The sequence below is a fragment of the Mustela erminea genome, chromosome 11 (assembly GCF_009829155.1).
Source record: "Mustela erminea isolate mMusErm1 chromosome 11, mMusErm1.Pri, whole genome shotgun sequence".
Lineage (NCBI taxonomy): Eukaryota > Metazoa > Chordata > Mammalia > Carnivora > Mustelidae > Mustela > Mustela erminea.
Genome location: NC_045624.1, coordinates 22,757,819 through 22,784,142, shown reverse-complemented (window position 1 = coordinate 22,784,142; position 26,324 = coordinate 22,757,819). Strand labels below are relative to the sequence as shown.

Here is a 26,324-nt window from a genome sequence, read left to right as displayed (position 1 = left end):
TCCATTTAATTTAGATCTTCTTTAATTTCTTCAAGCAATATTGTGTAGTTTTTAGTACACAAGTCTTTTAACTCCTTGGGAGATTTATTTCTATGTATGTAATTCTTTTAGGTGCTCTATAAATGGAATTGCCATTGTAATTTCCTTTTCAGGTTGTTCACTGCTCATGTATAGGAACACAATTGACAATGTCTCATGTTTTGAAAAGGAAGAAATAGGGACTTAGAATAAGTAGTTCAAAGGTCCTTGGCTAGTAAGGCCCAACTTGAGTCTCTAACTCCAAATCTATTGTGCTACCTCTCAGAGGAGGTGGCTTACCTGGCCCCTTTCCCATTTTGTCCTTTCTCTCTGACTTGATGCTCTTAGTTGCAAATTAAGACACACTAGAAAAAGAAGAAAATGGAGCACTGCAACAATTAGGCTCGAAATTCTGGCCAGTATGACAACTGAACCATAAGGAGGCAACCAAATTCTTAAGGACACCCATGACATTCCTCAGATACATTCACGTCCATTCTTTTTGAGTGGAGGGCCCAGAGACAAATACCAAAGAGTCAACATTGAATGTGTGACCTCAAAATGCCAAAATGGTTGGTGAGAATGACTCAGTAATCAAGAAGCCACTTGTAGCCAATCAAGTACTGTAATGCATGGTCAACATAGGAGAGTTTCTCACAGCCCTGACCAAAGGACTGTGTATGTAGATGGGGTTAATGCTCTTGAGGAGCTGGGTGAGGTGCCCTCTGCAGCCCACCACCAGGTTGAGACCAGGAGTGTGTCACGTAACACTGAAGAGTCTCTAACGGCCATGGCAGTCTTCATATGCCTGCAGGAGGGGATGGATGAACTTTGTCCAAGACTCTGAACGCCATTCAGGAACCATGAGGTATTCTTCCAAAGTCCCCACTGAATACTTTTCCTCCTTTCCCACACCTGCTGTCTCACAGGATTTCTGAGTCTCCACCTTCTGCAAATTCTGCAGAACAGCACAGGAAGTTTAAATGTGGGACCATGACTCTTGTTGCAGCTGCCACTGATGGGAACCTGGCCCAGTGGCTGTGGACAGTGCTATGAGAATTTCCTCAGTCCACTCTCCTGCTGCCCCTTGCCTTGGCCAGCAAGATACCCAGAAAGGAATGCTGAAGCCTGGTGAACAGAAGTATACTTCTATGTCTGCTTCTATTACACATATATACACACATACAGTGTTGAGAAATCAGAATATCTTCTCCCTCCTCTCGAAGGAAAGAACATTCTGGCCAGGAGATAACACCTTAGGATCATCTCAATTTACCCTCTTCTGCCTCCAGTGTAAAGGTGCTCTATTGCACTCTTCCTCATACCTGCCAAGAAATCCCAGACAAGAAATGATAGTCTTCATACCTAATGAATTACTAACATTTTAGGTGGAGAAGTAAGGAGTTGCGCGAGCACATATGTAGGTTCCTCCTAATATGCAGAATACTGAGGAAATCCCCCAGCTGCTTCAGTAACAACCAGATAGAAGAGAAGTGAAGAAAGTTCACAAAGCAAAATGTCAGCATGGTAACCAGGTAACTTTCTCTGTGGCTCAGACTTTGGACATGTTATAACAGCATTTCATTTATATCACAGAAAAAATTTAATAAAGTAGGTCATAATGCTTTAAATTACTTTTCTAGCAGGAATATGATGCTCTAAGGACACAGTCTCTTCCCACTTCTTCCATAAATCACTAACGACTTCCCTCAAAATGGTCCCTTGCCTCCAGCTTCTTGCCCTTCAGACCACCCTCATATTGTGTCATTAATACTCTTAAGCATATCAACCCTTCGATTAAAAGTCTGCACTGGGGGTGCCTGGGTGGCTCAGTGGGTTAAGCCACTGCCTTCGGCTCAGGTCCCAGGAGTCCCAGGATCGAGTCCTGCATCGGGCTTGTAGCGCCTCGGGGAGTCTGCTTCTCCCTCTGACCTTCTCCCCTCTTATGCTCTCTCTCACTCTCTCTCTAATAAATAAAATCTTTAAAAAAAAAAAAAAGTCTGCACTGTTTCCTTGTTGCCGATAGAATTAAACCTTATTTCTTCTCTATGCCATTTGAGGTTTCTTACCAATCATTCTTCCTCCTTATCCTCTACTGTATCCTGATCACCAGGCCAGTCATGCCCTGGGGTAAAGTCATAGTTTCCTGCACTTGTAATGGCAGCTCTGCTCCTCTCTACTTTTCTAACTCCTCCTTCTCACACTTCAGGGCTGGGTTCAAATCCAATCTTTCTACACACACCAATCTCTCCCTGCTAGAAATTCCCGTTGCACACTCACTGTGCACCTCATTTTGGCAGCTTCTTTACTGAGTGACCAATATGCATGTCTGACTGCACTAGATGCATTGTGACTACAGAGAATAGAACAAGGTCACTGCCCCAGTGAAGAAGACTTAGCTCCTTTATCATGATATATTGCTCTTTCCTGAGGGCAAAGCTACTTCCATGGTCAAATGCAAGTTCTCAAGTTCTACAAGGATATCATGCTTATGGTGCTAGGGACATCCCAGGATTTCAGAAAGACTTACTAAATTGAATTGAATTGAAGCTCTCTCTTTGTCTCTGTCTCTGGGGCTTACCTACTAATTGAGGACGGTAGCTCAAGTGTAATAGCTAATTTGTTCTTAAATGGCCAAAACCTAACAAAACTCATCTACTTCAGCTGTGTTGAAGGGGTAACGGTAGGAGTGAGAAAGGAGAAACCATCCCAGCCTGTTGCAACATGGAAAAATTGCTCCATGTAAGTCCACTCCCTTGGAGGGACTCCTAGCCTTAGGTGTAAGCTTTGCAGGATGAAATCAAGTGTGGTGACTCAAAGCTCCACAAGAAAAGGAGTGAGGAAAGGCCAAATGAGTAAAATAGGGAAGGAGAGCAGCAGAAACTTCCTCCGCCAGCATACAAGCAGCAAGGGCCATAAAAAATGGAATGGCTTCCTTTGAACGTAACCAAAGACATGCCAGGGTCAGTTTGGAAAGCCACGGTTCACACATCACACATCTGTAGCAGTAAAGGCTGATGTTGGTACGTTTGGTTTCCAGACACCTGCTTTCACAGGTAACAACAGCCGGACAGCTGCCCCGAGTGACTCTTGAGTTCATCTCTCACACCCGTCCTGAGTTGGAAGGATTGAGACAAGCGAGTCCACCAAACCTTGGTTCTCTTCCGTGGGGCTCCGGGACAAGTCGAAAGATCTAACCTAAAACAGAAAAAATAACTGGCGAGTTGAGGGACCGAGCAAGGATGTAGTAAAGACTTCTGCTGACTTCAGGCATCGCCGTCTCCCCCATTGTAAACCAGAAGTCTATTCCCAGCAGAGGACCAAGTCGAACGATCGACTCAGGCCGATCAAGATGCCCGCTGAGTCTGGTTGCAGCTCCCGGCCACGGTTTCCTCCCATCTCTTGCCCCAGGGCGCAGAACGGGATCACCAGAGCCCCCTGGCCCGGGCCCCTCTGGGCGCCCGGGACAGTGAAGCTCGCGCTCCTCCTCTCTCGCATCCCCTCCCCTCCTCTTCCCTCCCTCTGCCAGTCCCTCCCCAAGCCGTGGCGGAGGTGGGGCCGGGCTTGGCTCAGCGAGGCCCGTGCATTCCAGAGAGCCAAGCGAGCTAGAGCAACAAAGGAGCCGGGAGTCGGTGGGAGAAGTCAGGGGGCTGCGGCGCGCTCGGGCGAAGGTGGCGGCTGGGCCGCGGGCTGGCGCAGAGGGAAAGCCAGGGAGCGAGTCCCCCCACCGCCGGCCCGCTCCTGGCCTCCATCGCAGGGCCGGGAGGTAGTTTTAATGGTGGAAGAGGGAATGGGGCTGGAGATTGGGGGCCCAGGGGGCTCCCGGGGCTGAAGACAGTTTGGATTGCCCGGAGAAAGAGTAGAGAGTCGTGCATCCCAGCCGGAGCCTCAGCAGCCCAACATGGGCCCCGGGGTCCAAAGTTTGCGAAGTTGGGCGCCGAGGGCCCGCGGCGCGCGGAGCGTCCGAGGGGGCCCGGCACCGGACCTGCGGGGCGCACAGGTCGCCTGAGCTACATCCGCGGCCCCAGGGGTTGCGTGTGTGGCCGGGGGCCTCCGGAGAGCGGGCGGGGGCGCCGGGGCTTCTGCTGAGTTGGCGGGTTTGGCCATGGCCGCTGCCCGCCTCGCACGGGGGCCGGAGATCCTGCTCCCGGGGCTGCTGCTGCTGCTGCCGCTGCTGGGGGGCCCGGGCCGGGGGGCGGCCTTGAGCGGGAACGCAACTGGGCCTGGGCCGCGGAGCGCGGGCGGGAGCGCGAGAAGGAGCGCGGCCGTGACCGGCCCTCCTCCGCTGCTGAGCCACTGCGGCCGCGCAGCCCCCTGCGAGCCGCTGCGCTACAACGTGTGCCTGGGCTCGGCGCTGCCCTACGGGGCCACCTCCACGCTGCTGGCCGGGGACTCGGACTCCCAGGAAGAAGCGCACGGCAAGCTCGTGCTCTGGTCCGGTAAGCGCGCGGGAGCCGGAGCCGGGGCTGCAGTAGTGGGATGCGGGACTCTTGCAAAGAATTGGCTCGGGCCTGAGCCTTGGCGAGGGCGGGAGCTGCGCCCGGGAGAGTTGGAAGAACACAGTCTGAAACTTTGGGTGTCGGATGGGACCCTCGGTGAGGAGGAGGGAGGACGAGGCAGTGGAGGCAGCCGGTCACAAAAGGCCGGAGCAGGGTGGGTGCGCCAAGGATTGTGGGGGGGGGGTGCATGAGGAGGGGGCTCAGAGCCACGGGAAAGGACGTTTTTTTAAAGAAATGGAGCTGCTCCCCATGTAAGTGCCGCCCTGGAAGCGGGGTCCTTGGGGATTCAAGGCGGTGTTTAGATCTTGGAAAAGAAACCGACCGGGAAATCGAGTTGGAGAGGAAAAAAGGAAAGATGGAGTAAAAGATTTAGGCACTGAGGGACGGGGTGGGGGGAAAGAACTGAGTGAAATTTGTGACGGAATCGAGACCCCCTGGTGTTGAGTAATTAAAAGTTAACCAGAAATTTCTAGAAATCTTATTTTGGGAGGACAGGAAGTCCAGAGAACTGTGATCTTGTCCTGTTTTTACAGGAGATTTCACTGTTTCCTCATCTGAAAAATGGGGACTCTGATCTCTTTCTGAGGTTGTGAAGGAATGAGACTGTTCTAAGGATAATATTTGTGTATTCTTTGGAAGTTTGGATCCTCAGGCGGGTCAGGGCTGCGGGAGGACACTTAAGTCTGGGATGTTGAGAGCCTGTGGAAACTTTCAAAGTGGTCCGAAGTCCCAGAGTGCTCACCTCAGGGTAGGATTGTGGCCAACCCGCAGAACTGCAGAGTGAACCCAAACAAATCCTTCCTTAGCAGTGCAGAGTGGATTCTCTTCCCCACTTGTCACTCATCTGGGTTGGGGGCCTGAAGGGCCTGGGGATGTCATCCCTTGTTTCTAGTCAGTGTGATTCCAAAACTGTCCTTGAAAGAGAAAATCAAAAGTCAGGAGCCAGTTTGGCAACCTCCTTTCTTGGGCAGTTCTGCCCTGGGGGCTGATGATGATCCTGAAGGAGGGAACATACGTAGGCTGCCTGTCATTGTCAGCTTGGCCACTAGAGTTCTCAGAGTCATTGCTAGATGTGGGACAAAGCCATGTCATTCCTGGCCTGATATTCTCTGGCAGATGTCAGATGAGGAACTTGGAAGATGGTACTCACCGTGGAGCTACATCCTTACTGGGTATCAGGTTCTAAAGTCGGCATGTAGGCAGAAGCCATATATAATCAATGGTAGCTTTGAAAAACTTGTAAATTACCATAAGTTCTACCTAAGTTTGCTTCTGCACTCCTTTTATGGTAATATGTTTGTAGAAATGTATAACATATAGGAATGTATAGTCTATGAGAAGGGACATACCTAGAAAATATAATTTTAGTCTTTCAAGTTACATACATGCAAAAGAGCAGAAGACTGAAGGAATAAAAAAGGAACACAAAAGAAAGGTAGAAGCAGGGGCGCCTGGGTGGCTCAGTGGGTTAAGCCTCTGCCTTCAGCTCAGGTCATGATCTCAGGGTCTTGGGATCGAGCCCTGCATCATGCTCTCTGCTCAGCAGGGAAACTGCTTCCCCCTCTCTCTCTCTGCCTTCTGCTCTGCCTACTTGTGATGCCTCTTTCTTTCTCAAATAAATAAATAAAATCTTTAAAAAAAAAAAAAAAGGTAGAAGCAAGCTTCTTTGAGCATTACCTGAAAGAAGGCCTGCGTTTAGGAGGCAGTGGAATGGAAAGTCCAGTCTCTAAGCTCAGCACAAGGAGCTCACCCAGTTCTGAGTTGGTCACACTGAGAGGATATTCATGCCCCATCCCCCCACCTCTCTGTCCTTATTTATTTTGCAGGGGTCCGTGCTTGAATTCTCCTAAGTTAAATGCATGTGTGATGCCGCCCTTCTGTAGGTACCATCAAATCAAGGAGATAGGTCTGGACCTCTTTCCAGTCCATACGCCTGAGAGCAGCTGCTGAACAGGTCGAAGTAGGTTTGGCAGGAATATTCGGGAGTTAGAACCATCTGCTGGCTGTGCAGTTTCGATCCTTACTAGCTGGGCCTCTGGTGGGGCAGGGTCTGCTTTGGGTCTGTTAGGTGTTCCCGGCAATGGGGTCAGAAGCAGATGGTGGTACAAGCTGGGTCAGTGGTGGGTAGGAGAAATCAGAGCCAAGTGTTAAGAATCACAGACAGGCCTTTGGCCGGGAGCCCCTGGTGAGAGATTTGTCCTGTCCTGCGTGAGAGGTCTTCATTTGACCGTGTCTGAATGGTCAATGTCGCCTGGCTCTTGGAGGTGTTTTTGTGGGTGAAGAATGAAGATGATCTAAGTTGTCTTCATCTGTAACCTTTTGAAGGTAGATCCTTGTCCTTCACTTTTTTTTTTTTTTTTTTTTTTTTAGCCTCAGAGTTCTGAGTACACAGCCATCCACTCATTCATTAAATGAGGCATAGGGTGCTTGCTGCATGTCAGCGTGGATCAGGTTCTGGGGTGTATAAAGACAAGGAGTACAGACATGATCCCCACCATCAAGGAGAAAACAGACAAACAGCTTTAGCAGTTCCTGTGAGAGGTATTGTGACAGAGTAGGGTGCTGAAGGAACACAAAGAATTTTGGAGAACAAGGGAAGACCCCCAGAGGAACTGACCTTAAGCCTATGAACTGAGAAATAGGTAGGAATTACTTGAACCAAGGCAAGGTTGGATTGGGAAGGAATAGGAAGAGGAGACAGTGTGCAAAGGTGAGGAAGTGAGAGGGATTGGTACTTTTAAAAGAGTGCAAGAGGGTGCCTGGGTGGCTCAGTGGGTTAAGCCTCAGTCTTGGGCTCAGGTCATGATCTCAGGGTCCTGGGATTAAGCCCTGCTTCGGGCTCTCTGCCCAGTGGGGCTTCTCCCTCTCTCTCTCTGCCTGCCTCTCTGTCTACTTGTGTTCTCTCTCTCTGTCAAATAAATAAATAAAATCTTTTAAAAAATAAATAAAAGAGGGCAAGAATTTTAGCAGAGCTGGATTGAAGCATGTGAGGGATAGAATTATAAGAGATGAGACCTTGAGAGTTAGAAAGCAAAGGGATTCATACCCCATATTGAGAAGTTTGGATGTTATCCAAGAGATAATAGGGAGCCACTGAAAGCTCTTGAGTGAGGGAGAGATGTAATCAAGTTTGCGTTTTAGAAACTCTTTGAATTTCTCTCTTTTAGATACTCTCTTTGAGTATTGTGTGAAGAAGCCATGGGAGGAGGGAGGGCCTGGAGCCTGGTTGCTTGTCTAGGAGATGGTTAAAATAGTTCAGGTGAGAGTTGATGGTGGTCTTGATGGAGGTGGGGGTCCATCAACCAAAGATGATGGGCACGGCTGAAGGATGTAGACAGAGCCCAGCCTTTCAGAGCTAGAACCAGTGGGCCTTGCCGAGGAGTTGGACGAAGGGATGAGTGACCAAGAGGACCTAGGTTTCAGGCTTGCGAGGAAGGTGGTATCATTCCCTTTCACTAAGCTGGGAATCCTGGAGGAGAAGTAGGTTTAGGCAAAAAGCGTGGTGTCATTTGGGCCATGTGAATTAGAGGTGCTCTGTGGACACCTCTGTGGAGATTACTGGCAGATTTGGAATAGGTGTTGCTGAAGAGAGCAGCCGCTGTGTGCTTCCTCAGCCTAGAGTTTTTGGTAGTATGCCATTGAGCGAGGAAGTTTATAGCTCAGGCTGGACTACCTTCTAGATCTGTAGAGAACTCAGGTCCCTCCTATATCTTTCGACTCTCTGGACTTGGGCTTCTTCAGGCAGTCAGCATCTTTCCCCATTATAGCTTGAAATGTCTCTTCACAGGCATTCCCAGCTGACCAGACAAACATAATATACAGGCCATGGTCCACCTTGGGCCAAATCTGGTTTGTTAAATGAGGCAAGAAAGCAGAGACCTGCGGCTGGGGAGGGAAATAGGTCCCTGACAGCCAGCACGTAGCCTCTCCGACCACTGCTGTGCTGTGTGTGCACAGTAATGTGTGGCCTTGCTGCCCAGCCGGGGAAGCCAGAAGAGAGCCACAAGAGAGAAGGGAAGCTGGGAGGAATTTCTCTTTTCCTCTCAGACATCTGGTTGAGGTGATGAGAGGAGAGATGGTGGTGGTGGTGGGTTGTTTGCAGGGGCAGAGCAGTAAGAATTTCCCAAGAGCTATTCCCAAACCTGGCTGACAAGGAGAATCAGTTAAGATATATATACATATATTTATAGATCTATAGATCTGTATATAGAAGGTATGAAAATACAGAAAAGCATCTACTGGCCCAAGTTTTCATTTTTGCTTTAGATTTTTCACTTTTTAATTGATTTATTTTTAAAGATTTTATTTTTAAGTAATCTCTACACCCAGTATGGGGCTTAAACCCACAATCTCGAGATCAAGAGTTGCATGTTCCTCTCACTGAGCCAGCCAGGCGCTGCAAGATTTTTAACTTTTTAATTGTGAGATGCTGTATGTATACAGAAAGTGTATAAAACGCAGAGGTACTAAATAACAAATAATTATAAAGGGACACCTGAGTCAAGAACTAGACCATCATGGGCTGCTAGAAGCTCCCCTTTCTTTTTCAATCACATCTTCTTTTCTTTTCTGGAAGCAACCACTACCTTAATGTTTTTGATTATCAATTCCTTTTTCCTCTATAGTTTTATCATCTAATTTTGGAATCCTTAACAGTATATTTCAGTTTTGAACGTCTTAGAGTTTTAAGCAAATCATGAGATGTGTTTTTTGTTTTTTATGTCTGGCTAGTTTTGTTATACATTCTTTTGTAAGTTTGATCTGTGTTATTGAAACTTAATTTTTTTTAATTGCAAAACAGTATTCCACTGTAGAATATATCACAATCTATTAATCCATCTTCTTGTTGTTAAACATTTAAGTTGCCTCTTAAATTTTTGGCCATTGTGAATACCATTGCCAAAAGTATTCTTCTATGTATATCCTGGTGCACCTGGGTCAAATTTCCCTAGGTACCTACTTAGAGGAATGGGATTACCAGACAATAGGGCATGCATAACCTTCACCTTTAGTGGGGAATACAAAAAAGTTCTCCAAAGTGGTTGTACCAACTTAGGTTCCCCACTAATCCCACAGAAGAGTCACCATTGCTCCACATGATTCCTGACCCTTGGTGTTGTCTAGTCAGCCTTTTACATTCTTGACAATCTGGCAAGTATATTGTGGTATGTTTTTGGGTTTTAGTTTGCATTTCCCTGATAACCAGTAAGGTGAAGCTCCATTTCAAATGTTTACTGGCCATTTGGGTTTTTTCTATTATGAAATGTCTGTTCACATCTTTGGCCCATTTTTCTATAGGGCTGTCGTTTTCATAAGATTTGTAAGGGTTCTTTATTTATGCTGGGTATGAGTCCTTTATTGGTTGTGTGCATTGAAAATTGAAAAGGCTTGCCTTTTCATTCTCTTTGTGACTTCTGTTAGACAGAAGTTCTGAGCTTTTAGGTAGTCATTTATGAAGCTTTTTATGATTACTGCTTATTGTCTTATTTTAAAAAGTCTTTTCATGGGGTGCCTAGGTGGCTCAGTCGGTTAAGCCTCCTACTCATGGTTTTGGCTCAGGTCATGGTCTCAGGATCCTTAAGTTGCCCAGCATGGAGCTCCCTGCTTAGCAGAGAGTGTGCTTCCCTTCTCCCTCCCACTCTGCCCTCCCCACCCCTGCTCATGCACACACACACACTCTCTCTCAAATAATTAAATGAACCTTTAAAAAAGTCCTTTCATAACACAAAGTCATAAACTTATTATCTTGTGTTTTCGTCTCAAAACTTTTTAGATTCTCCTTTCAATTTAGACACGTAATTCACTAGTTTCATACATGTTGTCTCAACATAATTTGTTAAAAGAATATCCTTTCTCCACTGCTCTGCCATAAATTAGGTTTCCAAATATCTGTTTGTTTCTGGGATCTTTATTCTGTTCCATGGCTCTATTTTGTCTATCCGTTGCCAATATGTATCATCTTAATTGCAATATCTTTTTTTTTTTTTAATTATCATATCTTTATAGCAACATCTTTTACCTTCTTTGGGCTATGAACCTCTTTGGCATCTGGTACAACCTTGGTCCCCTTCTCAGTATAATATTTTTATATTTATAAGGCAAAACACATGGGATTAAAAAGGAGCATATAAGATTACAAAGGAAATTAATTGGGCACCCAGGTGGCTCAGTTGGTTTAAGCAGCTGCCTTTGGCTCAGGTCACCATCCCTGGGATCGAGCCCCACATCGGGTTCCCTGCTCAGCAGAGAGCCTGTTTCTCTCTCCCTCTGCCTGCCACTCTGCTTGCTTGTGCTCTCTATCTCTCTGTCAAATAAATAAATAAAAGCTTTAAAAAAAAAAGATTACAAAGGAAATGAATTACATTGAAATATAAATATCAACTATATTAAAACAATTTTGTGATCTAACATACATGTGCTTCTTTTTTTTTTTTTAAAGATTTTTAATTTATTTATTTGACAGAGAAAGAGAGATCACAAGTAGGCAGAGAGGCAGGCAGAGAGAGAGGGAGAAGCAGGCTCCCTGCTGAGAAGAAAGCCTGATGGGGAGGCTTGATCCCAGGACCCTGAGATCATGACCTGAGCCGAAGGCAGAGGCTTAACCCACTGAGCCACCCAGGAGCCCCTATATGCTTCTTTATTAATACACTAAGTAAGATGTACTGTGAGTTTAAGATAGTCATCATAATGTCAAAGTGGAGATAAACAGTAACAATATTTTGAGGTATCTGTAACAAAAATGAGCATTTGTGACAAAAACACAAGTACTGATAACATCACTATAGTATGTGGCTTCTATCCATAATTGAAGGCAAGGCTAAATTTGTTATATCTCATTTTTTTTCCCATCCAAGTTCATGGGCCCCTTAATTCTCCGTAAGATTTCTTTCTGAGTTCCAAACCAAGGACCTCCACTGTTTTTTTTTTGTTTTTTTTTTTTGTTTTTGTTTTTTTTTTTTAAGATTTATGTATTTGAGAGAGAGAGAAAGGCCAAGTGGGAGGATAGAGGAAGACGGAAAGCTGGAGTCTCAAGGACTCTGTGGTGAGTGCAGAGCCCCCTTGCGGGGCTTTATCTCATCACCAAGAAATCATGACCTAAGCCAAAACCAAGAGTTGGACGCTTAACTGACTGCGTCACCCCAGCACCTACCACTGTTCTTATAACACTTACAGTGTTTATGGTACAGCAGTATCTAATAGAGTTTGGCCTATTCTTGATCCTTTGTGTTTTTTTTTTAAAGATTTTATTTATTTGTTAGAGAGAGAGATACAGAGCGCAAGCACAGGCAGACAGAGTGGCAGGCTAGAGGCAGAGGGAGAAGCAGGCTCCCTGCCGAGCAAGAAGCCCGATGTGGGACTCGATCCCAGAACGCTGGGATCATGACCTGAGCCGAAGGCAGCCGCTTAACAACTGAGCCACCCAGGCATCCCAGATCCTTTGTGTTTTAATGTAAAATTAGTTGGTGGTGGTTTTGGTGGGGATTGTATTGAATATACAGACTAATTTGAAAAAAAAAAAAGACATCTTTACAATATTGAGCTTTCCAATCATTTCATTATATATTTCTATTTAGATCTTTGATTTTTGCAGTTTTTAAAATTTTTGTGCAGCGTTCCAATGTAATTTGTTAGATATAGTCCTAAATACTTAATTTAAAAATACTTCATTTAAAAAATACTATTATAGTCCCCTTCACATTGCATTTTCTGTTTGTTGCTGACATTTAGAAATACAATTGATTTTGAATCCAGTAAACTAGCTAAATTTATTCTACACACATAGCCATCTCATTTGTGAATGAGTTTTGTGTCCCCCTTTTCAAGGTGTATATCTTTTAATCTTTTTTGCCTTAATGTACTACTTAAGAAACCCAGTACATAGTTAAATACAAGTGGTGAAAGTAGCAATTCTCTGTGTTTCTGTATTCTAAAGCCCCCCCCCCTTCACTATTATGTCTGATGTTTACTGTAGGTGCCTGTAGTTACATTTTATCAGATTAAGGAAGTGTTCTTTTATTCCTAATTTGCCTATTCTTCTTTTTATCTTGGTTGCATGTTGGACTCTATCAACTACTACATCTGCTGATATGATCATGTGATTATTTTTCTTCTTTAATCTGTTAATGTGGCAATTGCATTGATTGATTTTCCTAATGTTAAGTCAATCTCAGAACAATGGTTTTCAACTTGGCTGATCATCAGAACCTCACAAAAAGTTATTTTTAAAGTTTCAACTGTGGCAGCGCCCCTGGGTGGCTCAGTCGATTAGGCATCTGCCTTTGGCTCAGGTCATGATCTCGGGGTCTGGGGTCAAGCCTAGTATTGGGCTCCCTGCTTAGTGGGGAGTCTGCTTCTCCCTCTTTCTCTGCCCTCCCCCCTGCATGCTCTGTCTTTCTCAAATAAATAAAATCTTTTTTAAAAAGTTGAAATCAGGGTGCCTGGGTGGCTCAGTGGGTTAAAGCCTCTGCCTTCAGCTCGGGTCATGATCTCAGGGTCTTGGGATCGAGTCCAGCATTGGGCTCTCTGCTTGGCAGGGAGCCTGTTTTCTCCTCTCTCTGCCTGCCTGTCTGTCTACTTGTGATCTCTCTCTGTCAAATAAATAAATAAAATCTTAAAAAAAAAAAAAAAGTTGAAATCGTGGGGCACCTGGGTGACTCAGTTGGGTTAAGCCTCTGCCTTCAGCTAGGGTCGTGGTCCCAGGGTCCTGGGATTGAGCCCTGCATCAGGCTCCCTGCTCAGTGGAGAGTGTGTTTCTCCCCCAGCCTCTTTCCCTGGCTTGTGCTCTCTCTCTCATTCACTCACTCTCTCTCAAATAAATAAATAAATAAATTCTTTTTAAAAAAGTTGAAATTGTGGCAAATATTTAAGAAGTCTATGAATATAGAAAAATGCCAAAACTAATAGAACACTTGTCTTTATTTTTTTCTTTTTGTTTCATATTTTAATAAAATCAAAGAAATAAAACAATACAGATAATGTTGCTGTCCCCTTCATGTCTACAATTTTGTTCCCTTCTCTAGGGAGATTCCCCCATCTCAGTCATTTGCATATTTATTTTTTTTAAGACTAATTACTTCTAAAAATTGGTAGTAAGCACATGTACAAAAATCAAAAGTAACACAAGTTAAATCCTTCCACTTCTGCTTCCAACTACTGGTTTCCCCTTCCTAGAGGCAATCACCAGTACTGGTTTTTGTGTGTCCTTTTAGAGATATCTGACATAGGTATAAATGTATTTGTGTCCTGAGTTTTTTTTCCTCCTACAACCAGTAGTAGCCTGCTCTTCAGGCTGTTCTCACTCAACCATATTCATTTAACTAGATGCATTGGAGATAGTTAGATTTCAGTGCAAAGAGTTCAGCCTTGCATGGTGTCCTATTATATTGATTCATGATATTTTATGTAGTTGGTGTCCTATTGATGGCTATGCATTCATGCCGTTTCTCCTCTTCTGCTGTTACAAACAATGCTGCAATGAATAATCTTATGTATTATCTTTGTAAACGTGTCAAGTGGGATCGCAAGTATAAAATTTTGATAGATAATGCCAAATAGTCTCGACAAGTATTTATTAATTTCTGTTCTTACTAAAAATATATGTGAGTGCCAGTTCCACCAAAATTCTTATCAGTACGTTTTCAAATGTTTTCATCTTTATCACTCTGTAAGTTAAAAAATTATATCTCATGGCAGCTTTATTTCATACTTAGTTTATTAAGAGTGAGATGGGGGCACTTGGGTGGCTAAGTTGGTCGGGCATCTGCCTTTGGCTCAGGTCATGATCTCAGGGTCCTGGGATCGAGTCTCGCATTGGGCTCCCTGCTCAATGGGCAGCCTGTTTCTCTCACTCCACTGCTTGTGCTCTTTCTCTCTCATGTTTTTTCTCTCAAATAACTAAAATCTTTAAAAAATTGAGATTGAATGTCTCTTTATGTGTTTAAAGGCCATTTGTATTTGATCTTTGTCTTTGCCCATTTTTCTATAGGATTATGAATTTCTTTCTGATGTGGAAGAGCTTCATGCACATAGGAAATTAGCTCCTTACCTGTGATATGGATCCAAAATACATTTTCTCAGTGTGTTGATTTTCTTATGATTTTATATTTTACTTTACTGAATTTATCTGTTCTTCTGAAGTCTTAAAATCTTCTATTTTATGGCTTCTGAGTTTTGTGTCATACGTCAAAAAGCGTTCTTTATTTCAAGATTTTAAAAACCATTTCCCATCTTTTCCTCTGGTGCTTTAATATTTAAAACTCGTGTAGTCATTTTGATTCATCTGGAATTTATTTTTATGTAAGAAATGGGGTAAGGATCCAAATTATTTTTTCCCTAGATAGTTCTTTTAATATTTCTTTAGTTATCTTTTCCTTGGGGAGTTTATTTTTAAGGTACAAAACAATATTTAAAATAAGAAAAAAAAGAAAAACAACAAAATTCCACATTTTTAGAAGTTGAATACTGCAGATATTACAAAATGCTGAAAAATAACACAATGCTTTTATTAATCCACTGCTTGCTGCTCCTCAAGAATACATTTTGGGGCGCCTGGGTGGCTCAGTTGCTAAGCGTCTGCCTTCGGCTCAGGTCATGATCCCAGGGTCCTGGGATCGAGCCCCACATTGGGCTCCTGGCTCGGTGGAAGTCTGCTACTCCCTCTCCGTCTCTCATTCCCCCTGCTTGTGTTCCCTCTCTCACTGTCTCTCTCTGTGTCAAATGAATAAATAAAATCTTTTTAAAAAAGAATACATTTTACTCCAGCCAGCCCCCCCCCCATTTTAAATATATTGTTCAGTAAACATGCAGTAACATTCACTTTTTCTTTGTTGTACAGCTCTATGGATTTAGACAAACACATAGTTACGTAACCAGCCACTACACTCAAGGTAGTGACAATCCCATCAGACCCAAATATTCCCTCATGCTGCCCCTTTGTAGGCAAATTCTCCTTCTACCCAACTCCTGGCAACCACGGCTGTGTTCTCCATCCATACCTACTTGGTCAGAATTTCTGAGAGTGGGTTTCTCCATCTAGAACGATAAGGGTCCACAGGTGATTTTGATTTGAGTTGGGTCTGGGAACAATTAACTGAGGACATTGCTGCTGCTGTTGCTGCTGCTGCTGCTTCTTTCTTTTTTAGAGATTTTTTTTTTTTTTAAGATTTTATCTATTTATTTGTCAGAGAGAGAGAGAGCACAAGCAGGGGGAGCAGTAGGCAGAGGAAGAAACAGGCTCTCCACTCAGCAGGGAGCTCTGGGATCATGATGTGAGCTGAAGGGGACGCCTGACCTACTGACCCACCCAGGCATCCCAGGACATTGCTTTTTGCCAGGAACTTGCTGTGTGCCCTGGGAATAGCCTTTAGGGTAGTGTGAGCTGTGAGTGGTCAGAGATCGCCAATGAGTAAAACAGCTGGTATTTCCTGAGTGCCTCCTGTCTGATGAGTACCATGCTAAACACATTCAATACATTATCTAACTCTTCACATTCCCATGAGGTAACTCTATTATCCCCATTTCACAGATAAGGAAAGTGAGGCTAGAGATAAAGTAATTTGCCCAAGATCACACAGCTGAGAAATGGTAGAGCCAAAGCTTGGACCCAGGGAGGTTCATTGTAGTTTCCATGCCCTGTATCCCTCTACTGTATTGCTTTCCTCCCAAAAAGGGCAGATACGTGCCCCATCACCTCCAGCCTGGCAGTGGGGCAGTCACCGACTTTGGTCTAACATTCTTAGAAACTTCTCCTAACACAACTTCCTGTGTGGGCAGCAGGTGTTCCTGAATCAGGGAATGACTCGGGACGGGCAGTGGGGGCAGAATGCTGAGTGCGCCTAGCCACTGGGGAGCAGGGGAGAGGCCTGGGTTGGGACAGGGGTGCCGGGGGACCTCTACCTGTTTCTGTCTTGCTGACAACACATTTCCTCCCTCTGCACTGGACAGAGCCTCCTCTATTTTTCTCCATCTGATTTCCTGCTTCCTCCTCTGGCTTTGGAGGACTCCCTGACTACCTCTTCTTAAGCTCCCACCTGTTCTCTGTTTCATCTCAGCTCGGTAAGAGGAACAAGGATCCTGGGATCTGGGCGAGGGACCACATCTGGTTCCGGTGCATGAGCCCCTCGTGGGGTGGGTCCCACCACCTCCCTTTCCCCTGGAAGAGACCTGTAGAAGGTTTTAAGAATGCCCCTGAGAAGGTAAAAGGCAAGTCGACTTGGGGTTCTCAGCCAGAGGCACTAATACTCCCTGGCAGGGCATTTGGAAATGGAGGCTGCTTTTTAAAAACTTAAATTGAATTACCAGATACATACAGAAGAGTGCATGGATCACAGGCTTGCTTTTCACAAGGCGAGCACACACACGTAACCGATGCCAGATCGAGAAATGGAACGTTCCCAGTATCCCAGAAGCTCCTTTTCAGGCCTTCTTCCAGTCTCCGACCCTGGAGGAAGGGCAAGAAAGAGGGGCATTTGGGGGTTGTCATCATGACTTCGGGGTTCTGCTGGCATTTAGTGGCAGGAGTGTAGGGAGGCTAAAGTTCCTGCACTCTGTCGGACAGTCCTGCAGCACCAAGAATCGTGCTGCCCAAATGCCCTGTTGGGAGACACCGTGCTGGCAGCTGCTAGCGTTGTGCCCCAGAGACTTGCCTTCGGCCTGGGAGCCGCTGTGACTGGGGGTCGCCACGCGGAGGGCTTTCACTGCAACGTATCCATACTGTTGCCTCCCTACAGGCCTCCGGAATGCCCCCCGCTGCTGGGCAGTGATCCAGCCCCTGCTGTGTGCTGTGTACATGCCCAAATGCGAGAATGACCGGGTGGAGCTACCCAGCCGTACCCTCTGCCAGGCCACCCGAGGGCCCTGTGCCATCGTGGAGCGGGAGCGCGGCTGGCCTGACTTTCTGCGCTGCACCCCTGACCGCTTCCCTGAGGGCTGCCCGGTGAGTGCTTTGAGGGGTAAGCCCCAGGCTTAGGGCAGGGCCCTCAGAAAAGGAAGGGACAGGGGAGCTCCCTTTCTACTGAGAGACCCCAAATCTGTAGCCATGGAGTCCAGGAGCCACGTATCCAAACTGACGTTCACTGGCTAGGCCTGTCCGTTAAGGATTATCTGCTTATTTATAAAAGATAACTGTGTTCAACAAATATTTTTGGAGCACCCACTCTCCTAGGCGTTGGGGGGTTTCAGGCGTCATGGGTGATAGGAACGCCTTCTCCAAGAGGGTTATCATGTATTTAGGGAATGATGGCAAGTACACATACAACAACTAGAGACACGGAGACAGGAGGGTGATCTTCTGGTGGTAAAGGAGAGCTCAGAAGTAATGACAGCAGCAGTGATAATACTGGTTATTACACTCACTACCTGCCAAATACCATATGAGCTGTTCACATCTATTTCTTCATTTAACCCTTACCTCACACCGTGAAGTAGGAACAACCCTCTTATAGCTGGGGAAGCTGAGGTAACAGGTCAAATAATTTGCTCCGGACTATTGACATCATTTGTCACCGAGGGGCCGGACTGGGATTCAGAAGCTGGAAGGCTCTCTCCAGCTTGTGCTCTCCGGCAGTCTGCTGTGCTACTGCTAGGCCTCGTGTTCAACCAGAGGGCGCCCCCTGGGCCCCTTGCTCCCTTTTGCACTGCCTTCTCCCCTTCCCTTGTGCCAGAATGAGGTGCAGAACATCAAGTTCAACAGTTCGGGCCAGTGCGAGGCTCCGTTGGTTCGGACGGACAACCCCAAGAGCTGGTACGAGGACGTGGAAGGCTGTGGGATCCAGTGCCAGAACCCGCTGTTCACCGAGGCCGAGCACCACGACATGCACAGCTACATCGCCACTTTCGGGGCAGTCACGGGCCTCTGCACGCTCTTTACCCTGGTCAGCGGGGGGTGGGGGGGGTCGGGGTAGGGTTGCAGGCCTGGAGGGGGATGGCGGGGAGAATGGTCAGGGGAAAGGGGGCCTAGAAGGCGCAGCCCATAAAGTGGGAAGGAAGTGGATTGTCGATTGGCTGGGCTGCAGGGGCAGAGGGAAGTGGGGAGGCAGTGACCCGATCTGGCCCCCAGGGAAGGATCTGGAAAGGAGGGGCCCCGTGTTCAGACCAGGGCATTTGTGGCAGCAGAATCACCCTGACCTCATAGAACGGCCCCTCACTTCTCTCTTCCAGGCCACATTTGTGGCTGACTGGCGGAATTCGAATCGCTACCCCGCTGTCATTCTCTTCTATGTCAATGCGTGTTTCTTTGTGGGGAGCATTGGCTGGCTGGCCCAGTTCATGGACGGCGCCCGCCGGGAGATCGTCTGCCGGGCAGATGGCACCATGAGGCTTGGGGAGCCCACGTAGGTGTCTTGGGGACCCAGAAGTGAGGGTGAGGGGCAGAAGGCTGAAATGTGTGTTTCCCGCAAAAGGGACAGGTTGGGCTTGAAGGTGAGATTTTAGTGTCGGATTCAGCTCTGCCCAGGGTGCCCAAAGATTCCAGCAGGTTCTGGAATGGGCTGTGATGGTTTGCACCTGCTCCAAGGGGCATCTTTCCCACCCAATTCGAATCTCCCTGCGTCCTGTCTCCAAGCCCTGACTCGTAGGGAACCTCCAGACCTGAGAAGCCAAGGGTCGGGGGGACAGGGTGCAGAGAGCTGATGAAGGGAGTACAGAATGACCTCACCAAGAGACGTGTCACATGTTGCACAGCTCCAACGAGACCCTGTCTTGCGTCATCATCTTTGTCATCGTGTACTACGCCCTGATGGCTGGTGTTGTCTGGTTTGTGGTCCTCACCTATGCCTGGCACACCTCCTTCAAAGCCCTGGGCACCACCTACCAGCCTCTCTCCGGCAAGACCTCCTACTTCCACCTGCTCACGTGGTCACTCCCCTTTGTCCTCACCGTGGCAATCCTTGCCGTGGCCCAGGTACAGTGACTGGTAGGCAGCTGGGGACGTGAGTGGAGTGGGCTTGGGTAAAGGGTCCCGGTGAGCCACTCTGTCCCATCCACCCACCCCTTCCTGCCTCAGGTGGATGGGGACTCTGTGAGCGGCATCTGTTTCGTTGGCTACAAGAACTACCGATACCGGGCCGGCTTCGTCCTGGCTCCGATTGGCCTGGTGCTCATTGTAGGAGGTTACTTCCTCATCCGAGGTGAGTGAGCATTTGGGGACAGTGCCAGCTGGGTGTCAGAATCCTCTGGGCACCTGCTCTGTGGAAGTAGGAGCTAGGAGCTGCCAGTTCTGCTGCCTTTGCAGTGGGACCTCCATCAGCTCACCCGGGGCCTTGGTGCAACGTGGAAGATGCCCACTTGAGGCAGACACAGTGTCATGGCCCTTGGTGTCTGGCCAGAGAAATGCAGCCCCTTACTCCAGGCCCAGGGGCCAGGGCTCACAGCGTGTGGAACAGATCCCAAGCTGGGTCCCTGGGGCAGCTGCCCTCATGTGCTAAAGAGTCCGCCCTGCCCCCATTCACCAGCTCAGGGCCTTCGGTCGTGTGTGTGCACCCCGAATTTCTATCTGCTCTCCACCTCTTGGAGCCTGGCTCTTCATCCATTCCCTACCCACGAAGTTTCCACAACACACACAGATTCACTGTTCCCTCATTTCCCATCTGAAGCCGCCACCTCCGCAGTGAGCCTCCCTCTCTTCTTAGCTCACTCATGTTGTGTTTTCTTGGTAATCTTCAGCTTCCTTCCACTGTGCTGTCAGCCTTCTGTTCAGCCCACCTCTAGCTGGCCATCTCTGGGCCTTGGATGCATGTTTTGTATCTGCTGTCCTCTATGGTCACCACCAGCCACATGTGCTGAAACTCGTCCAGCCCGAGCTGTGTCCTAAGTATGAAATTTGTGCTGTATTGCAAATACCTCGCACGGAGAAAGCAAACCATCTCACTAATAGTTTGTTCTATGGGTTCCATGTTGAGATGTTAATTAAATAAACAATGACATACTGCTTATGAAACGTATGGAAGTCAGCGCTACTTGCATCTGTTTACTTCTTTCCTGTGGCTGCTGGACGGATTGAGACTCTGTATGTGGCTGACGTTATGTTTCTGTTGGCTAGCACTGTTCTCACGTCTCTTTCTGTGCCTTTTCCATCAGCACAGCTTTGACCTGGCTGCCTTGCTTAGGGATGGCTAGAGCAGGACCCAGGCCCTTCCTCTCCCTTGTTGTCTGTCTGTCCTGGACTCTGCCCCGGTCTTTCCAGTACACAGCACATCTCCCACCAACTGTGCTGCTTTTCTCCAGGGTCTCCAGTTCCCCAATCTTTAAATCATAGCAGTAATCAGACTGGGGACTCCCTGCTGTACCCAAACCTCCCAGGAGAGAGTGGCCTTGCCCCCACTCATGCCTGGGGTCTCTCTTACGTTCAGGAGTCATGACTCTGTTCTCCATCAAAAGCAACCATCCCGGGTTGCTGAGTGAGAAGGCTGCCAGCAAGATCAACGAGACCATGCTGCGCCTGGGTGAGTGGACCCCCAGGGCCGTTAGCCTGAGATGCTGGCCAGTCCAACATTGTACCCTCCTGGGGCTGTGGGTCCTGCAGGACAGGGTCTGGGGGGGAAGCAATGTCAGTGATGCAAGTTAGCAGCCAGGGGGACAAGACAAGGCTTTGGGGCACGCGCACGTGTGTGGGGGGTGGGGGTGGGTGATGGTGGTAGCAGCTCAAAGGGACCTTCTTGGATGGAAGAATTCAAGTTCACACCCGGACTGCTTCCTCGTGCCCCCTGCTCCACACTTGGCTCAAGTGCCCTTTGGGCCTTATTTTGGAGAACACAGCAAACTGAGCCTGCCATGGATTCACCCCAGACTCAGCTATCTTTCAGGCCCGAGTGGGGCAAATACCTGGTCCCCACTGCCACCCCTGCACCTGGGATTGGTAATGCTCTGTCGCACCCTGGCCCTCCGCAGGCATTTTTGGCTTCCTGGCCTTCGGCTTTGTGCTCATCACCTTCAGCTGCCATTTCTACGACTTCTTCAACCAGGCTGAGTGGGAGCGGAGCTTCCGGGACTATGTGCTGTGAGTGTGGGGCTGGGGGCTGGTGTGTATGTGGGGTATCAGCCACCATAGGAGCTGGAGCCAGGACTGCAGACCCTGCCCTTCTTGTCCCTCAGCCCCGGGTTCCTGCCTCCCATAGCAGGTGAAACTGCCTCTCTCACTCTGGGCGCCCAAGATGTCATTTGCTCTGTAATCTGCGTACACGGCAGATGGCATTCCTTCCCTGGCTCAGCTCTGCCCTCTTCTCTGCACGAGCCACGGTCTGGCTAGTGTGTCTGTAATGGCGACAACTCTATGTTGGCTGCTCTCACGGAGCCTGTAATAGAGCCCTGCACAGAAGTAGTTGCCTCTCCACGATAGGTTAACAATCTGTTAATGCTTGGCAGCTTTGTGCTTTTTTTGTGTCCCCATGAGAGGAATCTGAGAGTAAGGCAGCTCACCTGCGGAAACACTTGCTCATGATGGCAGGAAGGACAGTTACGGGGCTCATTAAAATGGACACCAGTCCCTGTCCTGGCTGCCTCCGGCTCTTCCGTAAAGGCTCCAGCTTCCAGTCTTTAAGCCACACTGATGCCTGGTCCTCCCCCAGAGATTTGATTTAATTGTCTGGGGTGTGACCCAGACACTAGTAGTTATTAAAAGTCACTCGAATGTCCCAAGTGACTAATGGGCACCCAGGGTGGTGAATCATGGCTGTGGGGCTTAGCTCTTTCTGAAGTCTTTGGATTGATTGCCTGGGTACCACTCAGGAGACCCAGAAAGTCTCGCTGTCTGCTGCCCGCCTCCCCGCCCCCGCCATAGGTGCCAGGCCAATGTGACCATCGGACTGCCCACCAAGAAGCCCATCCCTGACTGTGAAATCAAGAATCGCCCTAGCCTCCTGGTGGAGAAGATCAACCTGTTTGCCATGTTTGGAACCGGCATTGCCATGAGCACCTGGGTCTGGACCAAGGCCACGTTGCTCATCTGGAGGCGCACCTGGTGCAGGTGGGGTCAGGAGGCAGCTGGTTCTGACTGTGTGGCCTTACTTTCTCAGGTTTGGTGTCCCTGCTGATAGATGTTATGGGGTCCCTGGTGTCCTGGCAGTCTGGGGCAGGCTGGTTTTCTAAGGGTCTGCACTCAGCGGCCTGAAGTTGCCTTCTCTGTGGCTCAGCACTGCCCCCTGGTGACACCTTCTGTCCTTGGGAGAACGGATTGTGTCAGCATCTTCTAAGAGTGGAATGATCGGAGTGGTTTGAGTCCTAGACAGCATATTGGAGCCCTGAATTCTATCCCCACTTCTTGGGGCACTTGGGGCCCTCTGGAGGCTGCTTCCCTGGAGGGGATGGCTTTACTGGTCTTTCACAAGATTTGGTGGAAAGTGGCTGCTCCTCCCCTTTCCCTCCCCCACTCCTTCTGCTCTCAGGTTGACTGGGCAGAGTGATGATGAGCCCAAACGCATCAAGAAGAGCAAGATGATTGCCAAGGCCTTCTCCAAGCGGCGTGAGCTGCTCCAGAACCCAGGCCAGGAGCTCTCCTTCAGCATGCACACTGTCTCCCACGATGGGCCTGTGGGTGAGCTTCGGGCCCCTTTCCTCCACTGGAGCCCCTCAACACCCATAGTACCTGGGCCCTGTCCCCCTGTGCTGGTGTGGACACGTGGGCTGTCTGGAAGGCTGCGAGGAATAAAGCACCCCAGCCTCTTCTTACACACTTAATTCTCTCTAGTTCCCCTTTCCTCCCTGGCTTTGCTGCCCTCTGCTTCGGCCCTTGGGTCTGCTTGCTGGTACTTTGGTTTCAAAAGGACTCATCTCCTCTCCCTTCTTCTGTCTTCTCCAATTGCTCTCCCCAGGCTAGAGTAAGTGAGGGTTCCAGGAACTGGGCTCTGGGCTCTAGTGAAGCCCCCACTCTTCAGACTAGGACTGGGTAGATCACTGTGATCACCTGTGTGGGCTTTCTGGGCTTGGTGGACAAGGAGGGAGATGCTGGGAGAAGGTAAGGGAGGAGCCTTCATCCAAGGCAGTCACGATGCTTAGCCTTTCCTTCCATCCCCTCAGCGGGTTTGGCCTTTGACCTCAATGAGCCCTCCGCCGATGTGTCCTCTGCCTGGGCCCAGCATGTCACGAAGATGGTGGCTCGGAGAGGAGCCATACTGCCCCAGGATGTGTCCGTCACCCCTGTGGCAACTCCAGGTAGAAGGAAGCAGGCTTCTGTAGGAAGGTGGGGGGCATGGAGGTTGGGGGGTTCTTGGGACTAGAGCACCAGCAGCTGCCAGAGGGGAGGAGAAAGGAAGGCCCTGGTGGGTCTAGAGTGGGGGGCTGAGGCACTAGAGACCTAGAGTTGTGGGTCTCAGAGTTCAAAAATAGGGTCTGAGGAGAGAGCGGGTGATGTGGACGGAGCCAGCATCCCAAGCTCCCGTACTCTCTCCTGCTGTCAGTGCCCCCCGAGGAGAAAGCCAACCTGTGGCTGGTTGAGGCGGAGATCTCCCCAGAGCTAGAGAAGCGCCTGGGCCGGAAGAAGAAGCGGAGGAAGAGGAAGAAGGAGGTGTGCCCACTGGCACCACCCCCTGAACTTCACCCCCCCGCCCCTGCCCCTGCCACCAGCGCTGTTCCTCGCCTGCCTCAGCTGCCCCGGCAGAAGTGCTTGGTGGCTGCAGGGGCCTGGGGAGCTGGGGAATCCTGCCGACAGAGAGCCTGGACTCTGGTCTCCAACCCTTTCTGCCCAGAGCCCGGTCCCTTGCAGGATCCATTTCTGCCCAGTGTCCCAGTTTCCACGGCCTGGGCTCAGGGCTGCCGGCAGGGGCTGGGGCCCATACACTCCCGCACCAACCTGATGGAGGCCGAGCTCATGGATGCAGATTCAGACTTCTGAGTCTGGAGCGTGGGACCTGGGCTAGCAAAAAAAAAACACCTCACATTCTGAGGTTCTTCATCCTCCCCGAGAGTGCTTCCCCAGGATCTTGTCTTCTGGAGAACCTGAGGGTGCAGTGCCCTCCCAGGAGGTTTCTCTCTGTCTGGCCCATGGCAGTGGGACTGTGGGAAAGGGCCCTGACATCTCCACGGGTAGGCCTCATCCAGGGTAGGGCCCTGGAGCTTGGGGTCCTTGTTTCTACCCTGCCAGCTGGAGTCTGGCTGGCAATATCCATCCGCTGGAGGGGGGGACAGTAACGGTAGACGGGGCAACACCACCCAGCGTGGGCTGTGGTTGCCAATGAGGCAGCCAAGCCCATGCCTGACAGACAAGTGCTGGTTGTCCTTTTCTGGCCCTCTCAGACCAGATGTGTTTCTTAGGTCATGAGCCCTTGGTCTAAGTGGGGACAGGGCTCCCTTCTCCTTCCAGGTGATTGTGGAGCTGGAAGTGCCCATTCTCTTACGGGCTATACCGTCTCTTCACAGGTGTCCAGTTGGCCCAACCCCAGGCCAGTAACCCATCCTGTGGGCTCCCGCAGCCTCCTTCCCCCTTTCCCTTTTCAGTTCAACCAGGCCAACCTCTTCCTGTTTCCCGTTTGTTGATTAGGACCCAGAAATTCTGCATGCTCCACCCCTCCCCCAGACCCCTTCCCTTTGATGCTGGGCTCCATCTCCAGGTGAGAGATTGGTTCAGCTACGGAGCCTGGGCATGTTGTAGGAGCAGTGAGTGACAGGGAGCCTCTGGGCCCCTGAGAGACACGTGTTATCTCTTCCTCCCATCCGTCTGGTGGGGGATCGGTCCTCTGACTTGAGGGGCTACCCTGGGAGGCTGCTGGAGGTTCAGCCAGGCAGGAAAGCTTCCTTCAACTTCCACAACTGGTGGGTGAGGAGATTCCCTCCTCTCATAACCCCTAACTCTGTCCCCGAGGCCCCAATATCAAGAACCAGACAGCAGGAAGCTGTAGGAGCTGGCTGGGTTCCAGATCGGGGATAGGGATGGGGAAAGGAATACAAACAGTAAATAAAAGGTTTTTGTATAAACTCTCAGTGTGCTTTTTTTTTCACAGGCCCTGGTCTTGGGCAGGGCACTTGACTGGCTCAATCATTAGAACATGTGACTCTTCATGTCGGGGTTGAGAGTTTGAGCCCCACATTGGGCATAGAGTTCCTTAATAAAATAAAGTAAAATAAAATACAATCCATCAGCCCTGGTCTTGACCTGTTTACCTTGTCCTGATGGCATATGTTCCCCCTCTTCCTCCTCAGGCTACTCTGACAGGCCGGCAGCTTGGTGCTCTTCAGGTCACAACTGACAGATGTCAGGCTGATGCCCACTTAGGGTGCTGGCTGTCCTTCCCTGCTAGTCGGCTCCCTATGGACAAAAGCTCTTCTGTGGCCACAGCTGCCTCACTAGGGACTGCCCAGAAGGTGATTGAGCAAGAACATGTAGCTTGCCTCAGCAGTGACGTTCGGAAGCAAGGGCCCCCTGCTCGTGTTGGTGAGCATGGCTCCAGTGGCAATCCTGGGCCCTCACGTCTGGGGCCCTCTTCCTTCCTAAAGAGGTGTCAGTAGGACCGATGCTTTCTGATCCACAACTGGGTAGTCAAAGGAATTCAGATTTCCCTGAGGGAAAGCCTGTTAGCCACACTTCCTTCAAAATATGTCAGTAGAAGATTGGGAAGTGGGTTGCAAGGACTCAGGATCATGTGGAAAGGATCCGTGGAGGAAAGAGGGTGATACCCACAGACTGGGAAGGTACTGTGGAGTACGGACCAGGTTTGTTTATGTGATGGGAACGTAAGCATTGTGCCCAGAGCCAGATTCCTGGGGAAGGGAACCAACATACTGATCTGATCCTATTCTAGGTATGTTACACACGAATGGTTATAATCACAGCTAACTCTTACTGAGTGCTTGGTAGGCTCCTTTCTATGCACTTCACATGCA

At 48.9% G+C, this 26,324-nt stretch overlaps 1 protein-coding gene across 2 annotated transcripts; it reads left to right on the top strand.

The window, feature by feature from the left end:
- Nucleotides 1-3,535: 3,535 nt before the first annotated feature.
- Nucleotides 3,536-25,418, top strand: SMO (smoothened, frizzled class receptor). 2 transcript variants are annotated; one of them, XM_032305175.1, is made up of 13 exons: nt 4,368-4,457; nt 16,461-16,571; nt 17,246-17,451; nt 18,179-18,388; nt 18,675-18,847; nt 19,197-19,416; nt 19,519-19,642; nt 20,864-20,956; nt 21,402-21,510; nt 22,291-22,476; nt 22,895-23,043; nt 23,526-23,660; nt 23,906-25,418. In XM_032305175.1, the coding sequence occupies exons 3-13, from the start codon at nt 17,305-17,307 to the stop codon at nt 24,337-24,339; spliced, it is 1,980 nt and encodes a 659-aa protein (XP_032161066.1). In that variant the 5' UTR covers nt 4,368-4,457; nt 16,461-16,571; nt 17,246-17,304; the 3' UTR covers nt 24,340-25,418. The 2 variants fall into 2 exon arrangements, with proteins under 2 accessions (XP_032161065.1, XP_032161066.1); XM_032305174.1 differs by lacking the exon at nt 16,461-16,571 and having other exon boundaries at nt 3,536-4,457.
- Nucleotides 25,419-26,324: the final 906 nt, after the last annotated feature.